General features: G+C 43.8%; 1 protein-coding gene across 1 annotated transcript in view; it reads left to right on the plus strand.

The window, feature by feature from the left end:
* Unc79 (unc-79 subunit of NALCN channel complex) overlaps positions 1-9,376 on the plus strand; it is a 218,645-nt gene extending 209,269 nt beyond the window's left edge. Inside the window, exons 49-52 of the mRNA XM_090344746.1 lie at positions 462-659; positions 2,366-2,443; positions 6,337-6,378; positions 8,167-9,376. Coding sequence (XP_090200872.1) covers positions 462-659; positions 2,366-2,443; positions 6,337-6,378; positions 8,167-8,367 — 519 coding nt within the window. The 3' untranslated portion in view covers positions 8,368-9,376. The remainder of the gene's footprint in view (positions 1-461; positions 660-2,365; positions 2,444-6,336; positions 6,379-8,166) is intronic.
* The last annotated feature ends 2,242 nt before the right edge of the window (positions 9,377-11,618 follow it).

The raw sequence follows: 11,618 nt of genomic DNA on the forward strand, positions 1-11,618 counted from the left end.
CCGTGAGGATACGCAGGTAACGTATGAAGGCCTCACCACCGTCCCGGCGTGCTGCCAGGACTCACGCAGCTATGTTAGCACTGTTTTCACTGCTGCTGCTTCTTTTGCTCTGCCACCTCACTCGTCTTAACTCCACTTCTGGGAAGAGGCTGCTGTCCACCCCATTTTACAGATGAGGAAACATCCACAAGTAGTAGAATAATGATTCCTCCTACCTAGTTTAGAGGGATGGAAATGCCAGTTTCATAAAAGAGCTAGAGAGAACAGGCAGATGTGTTCTGCATGTGAAAATGCCCCGTCTTGGAGAAGGTGCTTTGTTCTCTGGCACATTGCCCCGGACAGAATAGCCGAGGGTTTTGGGAGCCGTGGTTCTGAGATAGCTCGTTTTTGCTTTGTCTGTGTACCTGGACAAGGCCACAACCTGTCAGCCTGCAACAGTGCCCTGTCGTCCTCCTTTCCAGACCTCCGTGCTCCACATGTGCTCCCTGTTCCATGCATTCATCTTCGCTCAGCTCTGGACGGTATACTGTGAACAAAGTGCTGTGGCTACGAATGTCCAAAACCAGAATGAATTCAGCTTCACAGCGATCCTGACGGCACTGGAGTTCTGGAGTAGAGTGACACCCAGCATTCTTCAGCTAATGGCCCACAACAAAGTGGTGAGTTCATGGGTTCCAGAGAACAGAACATCCAAACAAATGTGTGTCTCAGCCATTCCTGGTCCCTCGTTCTGCCTATTCTTTATTACTTCAGTTGTAAAGATTTATATACATCAGCCCATGATTTGTTCTGAAGCTATTCCACAGATCTGCTGTGCATAATGGTGCTACAATGGTGACTCTAGTTACTAGTATACCTGGAAATTGCAAAGAGCGTTTTAAAGTAAAAAGGTAATGTGTATGTTAACTAGCTTGATGTAATCATTCTACAATCTATACATGTATCAAAGCATGATCTTGTATAACATAAATATTCAAATACCCTAAAACAAGTAAAAAACCAAGCAGTTTTTTTCTGCCTAGTGCCAAATGAACTTCATATGAAATGTCTACCATGAGGTGTTTTGGTGCCATAAAATAAGAGCTCGAAGGGAGGTCCGTATAATGTTGATTCCATTACAATTTTCAAAAACTTTAGCTGTTAGCCCCTCTTCTCTGTGGTAGGTTAAGAACACGTGGATTTGAGAATGCATTCTGCAAAGAACCTTGCCTATTTGGGTTACTCTATACACATTCTTCCAAAATTATTTTAATGTTGATGGTTAGCCAAGAAAGAGGCAGTTCTAGACACTTGTAGAAAACCTCTGAGAATGGTTGGTCTGAGCTCACTTCATTAAAGGAACTTGGACTGGTTCTCATGGAGCCAGTTGGAGGTAGAGGGGAAACAGCTACAGGAGCCCTTGGGTTTGACTGCTGTCTTGACTCACAGCGGAGTAGGCAACAGCCAGGGGCACAGTGGAATTCTTATACATAAGGGGTCAGGAATCTGGAAGCACACCAGTGAGAATCCAGAATGCCCCAGAAGCTATTTGGAGTGGGAATATTTTTAAATTATTTTTCTTGTGATTATAAAGGAGATGTCCAGAGGGGTTATAGTCAGGTAATGAGTGCATTTCTTTTTGGATGATGCCACTCTTCCCTGGAGTATGAATTTTGAATTGATTGGATATTAATCTAAGAAATAGTTTCACTGAGCTCTAGATAGGAAGGGGAATTTTTATTTCCTTTAGTGAAGTGCTGTCTCTCTCTCCCTTTCTCTCTCTCTCTCTCTCTCTCTCTCTCTCTCTCTCTCTCTCTCTCTCTCTCTCTCTCTCTCTCTCTCTTTCCCCCCTCCCTTTTTCTCTCCCTCCCTTCCCCTACCCCGTGTCATACTATGGCATAAGTCCCTTATTCACACCTCTAGTCCTAGAGAAGCACTTGCTTTAATGAAGCAGGTGTTGCAGTCTTTTGGAGAGATGTTTTGATTCCATGAAAAGGAAGTTTATATGAAAATTTTGGGGCTCACAAACAGTTCTGACTGCAGTGGAAATAGTTTTAAACGGAATCTCCTTTAAATTGCTCTTGATACTCAAATGTTACAAATACACGTGTTGCAAGTGAATTTCTTACAGATAATGTTACACATGCCCAAGTTTGCTTGGCAGTCCTGAGGTGACGATGAAAGAACGGAGAACTTACAAAACTTCTGGAGTTTTAAAAAGTTCCGTTTCTGGTTTTAGGTTTAGAGGAGAAGGGGCCCCACTCCCTGGAGTCTCTCTGGGCACTGTCTAGATAGACTTCCTAGGATAGGTCCTCAGCATCTATGACAAGTGACAATGTTTCAGCGTCACTGAGAGTGGAACTGACTTTCATGTTTGTTGTTTCAGATGGTAGAAATGGTGTGTCTCCATGTGATTAGTTTAATGGAGGCATTACAGGAATGCAATTCAACCATTTTTGTCAAGGTAGGAAAACTTTATGATTTTTGTAGACCATTTTGTACTGCTAAAAGCAAATGTGGATTTATTTTGTATGTGTATTCTGAATAGAAAGAAAATGAAAATGAATTTAGTTGTAAACTGAAGGATTCAGGCTTCTATATAGCAACTCTCTTCCAAATGGATATTGTATTGCTTCTGCTCTTGCTGTGTATGCCAGTGTGACTGACTCTACCATGGTAGACGATGACAGCATAGAACACAGGAATTTAGGTATCATTGGTTGGTGACATTGTCATTCTGTAAAAGATATCTGGAAAACTAAGGAAAATAGTCTGTAATTGTTTGACTTGGTATTTAGTGCTTTTATTTAAGATAATTTGGTTTAAAATGTATGTATGTATTTATTTTTGTTTGTTTTTATGCATGCTGACACTGAGCCTTCAACTCAAAGCCTCAAGGGCTTTTTTTACTCAAGGCTGGTGTTTTCCTTCTGCTTAAAGTATTCCTTCAAATCAGCATGAGCTATGTATATTCCTTGGTATCGTGTCCTTTATGCCTTTTGTTCTTGAGTTTGCCTGAGATTTGGCGTTCATGGATTTGTAGTTTTCACTGGATTTGAACATCAGCCATTTTTTCAGATCATCCTCACAGTGCCTTATTCAACATGCCCAGTTGTTTCTCTTCCTTCTTGATCTTACTGAAAATAGGTTTAGAAACATTTAATTTCTTGTCTACTAATTCTGTGTCCTTTTATCTTTTTCTTTTCTTTTTTTTTTTTGCCAGTCCTGGGCTTGAGCTCAGGGCCTGAACACTGTCCTTGGACTTTCTCAAGGCTAGAGCTCTACCACTTGAGCCTCAGCACCACTTCTGGCTTTTTTCTATGTATGTGGTACCGAGGAATCGAACCCGGGTCTTCATGCATGCTAGGCAAGCACTTTAACCACTAGGCCAAACTCCCGGCCCCTATCTTTTTCTTTTTGATGGATTTTTTGTTCTCCTTTATTCTTTGTGCAGGTCTGGGTTTGTTTTTATTCAATTATCCCATTAGGAACTTGATTTTCTTATGTGCTGAGTGTTTTTATATTCATTCATATACTCCAGCTGTGTTCAGTGACATGGTTAAACTACTTACAAACATTTAAGTATTTTTGAAGGCTATATTCCATCTTGGTCAGAGCAGCATTTTGGGGCTAACATTTCTTCACTAGCGCCACCATCACCCACCATCCAGATGAGCATTCCACTCTGACTAATAGGAACATAAATTGTTCTTGTTCTGTGTGACCACTGGGTTTTTTTCTGTAATTATTTTGCATTGTAGATTTTTCTCACTATTGTACAGTCTTCTTACCTGCGTGTTATGGTCAGTATTTGGCAGATGGCTCCAAGGGAGAGCCTTTGAGGATGTGTGATGTGCTCTCCCTGTGCTCAGCTTTCTCCTCCTTTCTTTGTAGCTCTGTCCTTTCCAATTTACCCTACAAACTCTGGCCTTGGAACCCAGCTTGTCTCAACCTGGACTGGTTGCCAGGCTGCCTCTGGGTGTCTCCTCTCTGCTGCTGCCTGAAACCCTCCAGGCATGGAGGCAGGATAATTACAGGGCTTGCTTTGTTTGTTTCCTTCCCCTCACTGATCTCTGCCCGTGTTGCCTGATGCTCAATACCTGAAAATTACTGTTTCATACAGTTTGTCAAACAGGAGGCTAAAGGTGGCTTTGTTGCTAAAAGAGGAAGTTTGCCCATGACTTTGTTTTAAGAGTTTCCACAAGCAGGAGTGAGATGAATATAGTTCAACCACGTAGAAAAAAAATTCTTTATTCTATAGCATATAGAACAATGTTAGGAGAAAGTTATCACTTTTATTTTGGCATGAAATAACCTATTTGTAATGTCCCTCAATTTTCTGAATCTTGTTTCTGGAGAAGGATTTTTTATTTTTATTTTTTGCCTATCCTGGGCTTGAGCTCAGGGCCTGAGCACTGTCTTTGGGCTTTCTCAAGGCTAGAGCTCTACCACTTGAGCCTCAGCACCACTTCCGGCTTTTTTCTATGTATGTGGTACCGAGGAATCGAACCCAGGTCTTTCATGCATGCTAGGCAAGCACTTTAACCACTAGGCCAAACTCCCGGCCCTTTATTTTTATTTATTTATTTATTTTTTGGCCAGTCCTGGGCTTGAGCTCAGGGCCTGAGCACTATCCTTAGACTTTCTCAAGACTAGAGCTCTACCACTTGAGCCTCAGTACCACTTCCAGCTTTTTTCTATATATGTGGTACCAAGGAATCGAACCCGGGTCTTCATGCATGCTAGGCAAGCACTTTAACCACCAGGCCAAACTCCCGGCCCTATTTTTATTTTTTTGCCAGTCCTGGGCTTGAGCTGAGGGCCTGAGCACTGTCTTTGGACTTTCTCAAAGCTAGAGCTCTACCACTTGAGCTTCAGCACCACTTCCAGCTTTATTCTACATATGTGGTACCAAGGAATTGAACCTGGGTCTTCGTGCATGCTAGGCAAGCACTCAACCACTAGGCCAAACTCCCGGATCCTGGAGAAGGATTTTTTTTAAGACTTTATCATAACACTACTGAGCCCCAAATAGTTGCATCTAATACTTACTGACAGAATTCACTAGCAAAGGGAAGTAAGATGATGGTTATTTAGTAAGTCAACAGCATTCCTGAAATAAGATGACACAGAGTTATATAAGGCTGTCCACAGTGATGAACATTAACAAGATATCTTAGGTCACAAACCAGAGGCCCCCTCAGTGTTTTAGAATCATATGGCCACATGTTACATCCATAAGGAACAAACAAAATCCCTGTAGAACCAACTTTGGTTGTCCCAGGGCTTGCTCTGCGCTGCCTTCATTCAGCCTGGGGTCAGCACTGCAAGAGGTGTCCCCAGGGAGTAAAATGATAGGGTGTGTCTGAGAATAGTAAAGTTCTGAAAAGTCCTGAAATCATGGCTGGGAGTTTGGCCTAGTGGTTAAAGTGCTTGCCTAGCATGCACGAAGACCCGTGTTCGATTCCTTGGTACCACATACATAGAAAAAGCCAGAAGTGGTGCTGAGGCTCAAGTGGTAGAGCTCTAGCCTTGAGAAAGTCCAAGGACAGTGCTCAGGCCCTCAGCTCAAGCCCAGGACTGGCAAAAAAAAAAAAAAAGAAAAGAAAAGTCCTGAAATCAACTAGAATTTCCAAACATATCATTCCCTATTTAAATCACCAAATGACATTTTTATGGGAAGTGTTCCATCGTTCTGGATTTACGAGGCCATGGATATTTCTTTCCAAAGGACTGAAATGTGACCAAGAGACTAAATCAGAGAAAAGGGAGCTACTCCCCCACCCCCTAACACACACACCATAAAAGGGCCATTCCAAAGGAACAGATGAGAAAGAAGTCACCTCAGCCGGGACTTGGTTCTTGTCTATGTGCATATCTGCAGTCTACAGATGTCAGGCTCCATTTTCCTGTGTTTCTCCTTCCCAGGAGATTGCAGAAATTGTCTTTTTCTAGCTCCCCCTGAAGCATTCTGCCTCCTGTCCAGCTGCAGTCTCTTTATGACCACAGCCAGTAGAGTCACCATTCTACCCAGAGGCCTGGCTCTAAAGAACTCATGGAAGAAATTCTATTTCAAGAAAATGAGAATCTAATGAAATAAATACACATTTAATTTCCTGTGCTCAGTAGCTTTCCAGAACAATCAGTCATTTACTCTTAAGTGTGGGTTTCAGGTTTATTAACTTCCAAATGCCACCATCTCAGTGGGGTTTGGCCTGATAACAGGTAGCTGCACTGCAGGCCACATCCCCTCCCAGTGTTAAAGGGCTTCGGTATGCGCTGCGCTCACTGCAGCCGTGGTAGCTTGTGCTGGAGAATAGAATAGCAATAATGAGGCTTCTGTCTTTCTCCACACAGCTGATACCTATGTGGTTGCCAATGATTCAGTCAAATATCAAGGTAAGTCCCCTCTGGCCAGAGTGGAAGCTCAGAGAATGTCAAAACATTCAGCAGGATTATTGGTGCTGCACTTTGGAGATGGAGGGATTCAGCCTGCCTCTTGTCTTAGAGGGCTGATGATGTGGGGCGGAGGCAGGGGGTGAGGGGCTTCCAGGCAGAGGCACTGCTGCAGAAGCCCCAGTTCCACACACGGGGTCAGTGAGGGTGCAGCCAAGAGGAGGATCATGAGCTGGAGCAGAGTCCATTGATGAAAATAATGGGCATAAAGCTGCCATTCTGTTCCCAGAGAATACCATGGAGTCTAATCCTAGGCATAGCCAGGGATGTTTCCTGGTCACTAATGGGGATTGTTGTTTTTTTGGATGAGAAGAACTCCATTAAGAAAGGATAGCATTGAAGGGAGGCTAGAACTGAGCTAGAAGCAGCCTGCCCCTCTGTTTCACATGTGAGACGTTTCAGTCAAAAGAGTGAGTGAGTGCCTCAGTTTCGTAGTCTGGAAGGGGAAGGTCTTTTCTCGAGGACTTGTCTTTGTAAAGACAAATGCTCTTTGAGTAGCAGATGGAGGTGTTGGGGTTCAATGGCAAAACCAACCATCGCTCCATCAAAGACTGGCCTTTGCCTGGGGTACCAGGAGTCTAGCTGAAAGAGGAGAGGATGGCAGCTCTCTTGGAAGATTTCTTCCCAGAGTTGGAGAGGGATGAGAGTGGAAGGAAAGGGGTGCGGAATCCTCTGACCTGGACATCGAAAGAGAGCAAAGGCAGTTATCAGTAATATTGCAGCCCGCACACCCCAACTAGCAGTGGGGCTCTTTCAGGCCACAGGCTGGGCAGAGGCAGAGACATGGCTAAGCGGCTTTCACGGTGTTGGTTCTCACTGTGAAAAGCCAGTTGCTTGTCCTTTCAGTCACTTGCCCCACTGTGGCCCTGTAGCAGTTTCGCCTTACACTTACTGCTGAGAGGAAGCTGACAGTACTTAATGAGAAGTTAGAGGGAAGAAAAGCAATTAGAATGCAAGGAGATTGAGCGCTGATGGCACACTTATAATTCTAGCTACTCAGGAGGCTGAGATTGGAGGGTTGCAGTTTGAAGCCAGCTCATCCAGGAAACTCCGAGAAACACTTTGTCTCCAATTAACCACTAGAAAACCAGAAGTAGAGCTGTGGGCGGCTCAAGTGGTAGAGCACTAGTCTTCAGTAAAAAAAAAAGCCCTGGGACAGCACCCAGGCCCTGAGTTCAAGCCCCAGCACCCTCCTGCAAAAGAAAAAAAAAAGCAGTGAGCACTCGCTATGTGCCAACTTCTCTTCTAAATGTATATTAACTCCTTGTACAGAAACCCCTCAAAGTAGGTGCCTGTCACCGTACACCCCATTTTGACATCCTGGCACCCTTATTTCCAGAGGGGCCCATAGAGAAGCCAGGACTTGAACCTGGGGAGTCTGAGAGCAGAGTCCTGGAACTTACCCACTACAGCAAGCCCATGTGCTGAATATGAATAGCTGCTGGGGATAGGAAGTGAATGTGTCAGCTCTGATGCTGGCCTGTCCGTATCACGATCCTGTCGCGATGAGTCAGTCATTGTAATAGGTACATGGTTGTTTGAATGGAGGTGGGCCAGGTGATTCTAGAAACATAGGATGAGCCAGTGGACAGTGGGCACTCGAATACCCTTGAGCCAGGACTGGGTTACTAAGCTAGCACCCTGTCTGCTGCTAAGGCTTCCTTCACCCTCCCTGGGTTAGCCTGTGCTCTGGAAGAAGGGAACTAAATGCTCTGCCATTTTTTTTAACAGCACTTATCAGCAGGCCTTCAGCTTCGCCTCCAGGCCATTCAGAACCACGTGAACCACCACAGCCTAAGGACGCTGCCCGGCTCGGGCCAGAGCGCTGCCGGCCTGGCCGCTCTCCGCAAATGGCTGCAGTGCACCCAGTTCAAGATGGCCCAAGTGGAGATCCAGTCCTCAGAAGCAGCCTCTCAGTTCTATCCTCTATGAGTGGACCCCTCGGCTCTCAGTGTCAACACTCTGGTTTAGCAATAATGGGTTTAAAAACAAACAATTTGATCCAAGCAGGTTGGGGAACATATTGGTACTGTATATTCTCTTTCTAGTTTAGTACAAGACGTGCAAAGGCCGGAGAGGGCCATCAATGAAGCTTTCTTGCTACACATATTTCTGATGACTCCTTGGGCTATCCAATTAAGTGTTTCCTTACATTATTTTTTAAAAAACCAAATCATTTTTCTTTAACTAACTTCTATTTTTTTTAAAGAAAAAAAAATAGACTGGTGGGTACTCACAGAAAAGTTGTATAAGTCCCCCTGTTGCTATTTTTGATGATAGAGAATAAATAGGGTTTTTGAAACCTTTGTAGTGTTTTTTCTTAAAAATCTACTCTTGGCAATGCAATAAAATATATGTAAATAATTAATATATATATATATATATATAAAACAACAACAGCAACAACAACAACAAAACCGTCACCATAAGCCAGTGACATCTGACTGGAGCTTCTTGTCATTATCCCGGGAAAGTGGCAGCTTGCAAGGGACATTACAAAGTGCACTTAGAAATAGGGTGGCTAAACTGTGCCAATTGCTTTTTTTGTTTTATAATATCACTTTCCAAAACTGTCCAGTAAGTTTTATTATTTTTAGAACTAGTTTTTCAACTCATTCGTTCTAGGCTGTACTTTCTTGTAGGCTTTATGATACTATTTTAGTTTTGTGAATAATAAATTTTATTCTTTTGTTAATATTTGTATACAACTCAATTTAAAACTGTAGATTGCAGACTGGACCAGACCAGTCCCTGCACTGGCACAGAGCACTGCACCTGGAATTACGTTTCATAAAACAGAATTTTAATAGTGTAAGAGCACCAAGATTTATCAGCACTTCTATTTAGCATTTGATTGTGCATTCCAAATGAAATCTTTCTTCTTTATCCCTGTTATGCACTGACTAAAACAAAAAAAAGACTTACACATTTAAGCTGTATATTGCCATGCTATTAAATGCATTTTTTATTATCATTGTGAGCCTGGGGTTTTTTAAAATCAGTTTATAGAAGTAGAGTTTAGTTCTTAACTTTTGCAATGCCTCACTTCCCTTTAAAACTACAGTATTAGGAGGAAGAAAGGCTTTGATTCGAGTCATTTGGTGAGGAAAATATAATGTGCGTCTCAAGTCCAGTCTCTTAAAAAGATTTGGAAGGCACAAGGTGATTCAGGTTCTTTTCCCGTGTTGGGTCAGGCCCTTTTCTTCTGGAAAGTCTGCTGTGTTCCTATTTGCCAGGGGGAAAATGCATCCTCAGAAGTTTAGGTGCTTCCCTCGAGACCTAGAGAGGGAGCGCATCTCTAAATACTTAGCAAAACCGACAGGGAGCCTATGGGGCCCTCTATGAAAAGTGCGCTTTTCCTACAAACACTCTCGGAAAGTCCTTCCTCCAGTCAGACCTCTCTTCTGTGTGTCTGTCTGGGCTTCTTTGCATAGTGTGCCTTGTATCACAGTAGTCCTGCAAATGTCACTCTTATTTGTAAATGCCACCGGCTTAGGATGGGCACAGTTCTGGCATCTCCAGGGTTTGGTGCCTAGTACATGTTTAATTAACATCTTGAATTTTAATAGGTTCATTGAAGCAACGGGTCTTTCTTGAACTCAGCAAGGGCTGCACTGTGGCCTTCTCTCTTTTGTGCAAGGATTCCTAGAGTGGAGCGATGCTAGAGGAAGAGGGCTAGCTAGCTACTTTTCCCCAGCAGGGCTCTGCTGAACTTGCCTGTGCACACTTTGCGGCAAAGTCTGTCTCCTGGCTAATTCTCGGCCTACCCTGCCCTAGACTGCCCTGGCCTTGGTGGTTCACTCTACCCTTAGAAGAGGTCTGGAGTTACCTTGTCTCCTCCAGTCCCATCTTGGTCGAGTTCTTTCAACAAACTCCACTTCCACTTCTCTGTAGGTACAGGCACTGGAGAGAATCCCTTCAACTCTCTGCTCTTCCTGCTTGGCCTCTCACCTAATGCTTTCTTCTCTTTGGACCTCTTGCCAGTTACCACCTACAAGCTCGATCCTGCCCAGGGACAACTTTTTCCCTCCCTTATGAACCACGTGCCAGGTACTGTCACTGCCGGCACACCACCATTTTGCTGGCTGAAAGAGACCAGAAAGTAGTCCGCCTCGAATGCGGACTCATCTTTGGACCCCTATGCCAGCTCTCCAGGCAGCTGGATTCAGGCACCTAGGAGACAGGTAGAGAGGGAGCTTTTGGTAGTTTAGCAGGAAGGAGAAGGTGTTCATCTAGGTCATCGGCAGCAGATGCAGCAAATTCCCTGTTCTTGTGACTTTTTTTTATTTTTGAGGCAATCACACCCTCCACTTATATATTGCCTCTGCCTGTTTTTTGCTGCAGTGGGAAAGTTGGAGAGTTGCAACAGAGACAGTGGCCCAGGAAGCTTAAAATACATACCATCTGGCCCCTTTCAGAAAGTGAGCCAAGCTCCCTTGCATCCCCTCAGAGGATGAGCAGTTTCATTATTAATGTCTCCACATCTGTAAAATGGAGACAATGACACATTCTACCTCAGAAGGTTATTAAATGAATGCAAAAAAATAAACTGATGAAAGAATGCAAGATAAAAATCTTAGATGGATATACCTGGCACTTGGTAAGCACTCAATAAAAGTTGTCAATTGGTTCTATTCTCATGTTAAATCCTAGAGAGAGAAAGCTACTTGCCCAAGGTCACATGGCTTGTAAGGGTCAGAAGGAGGACCAGGTCCCTTGTCTGATGCAGAGGTTGTGCTTCTAGCCCCCCCAAGTGAACCTCTGTTACACCACACACCAGCCCCACACACTTTGCCATGGATGCAAGACTGAAGGTGGAGAGATGGCAACAAAATTCTGATGATTCAGTATAACCAGCACTAATTATTGACTTACAGAAGTGTTTTGGAATGCACTGGTTTTTCCCCTCTCCCTTCATGGAATCCTACTGATTTCAGAGTGAAAACACACCCTTCTGAGCTTTCCAAAAGGGAAAAAGGGGCCCAATCTCCAAATGCCTCAATTCCATTCTTAATGATATTTCACAGTAGCCATGTCTCTTACTAGTTGAGTGACCTTGCACAAGTTATTAGACCTCTCTGGACCTCTCTCTTCTTTATCTGTAAAATGGAGCTCGCAACCCATCACCATCAGACGATGGAAAGCTCAAATGGACAGAGAATTGTGATGGTACTCGGGAAACT

The sequence above is a fragment of the Megascapheus bottae genome, chromosome 14, assembly GCF_031878675.1.
Source record: "Megascapheus bottae isolate mThoBot1 chromosome 14, mThoBot2.hap1, whole genome shotgun sequence".
Taxonomy (NCBI): Eukaryota; Metazoa; Chordata; class Mammalia; order Rodentia; family Geomyidae; genus Megascapheus; species Megascapheus bottae.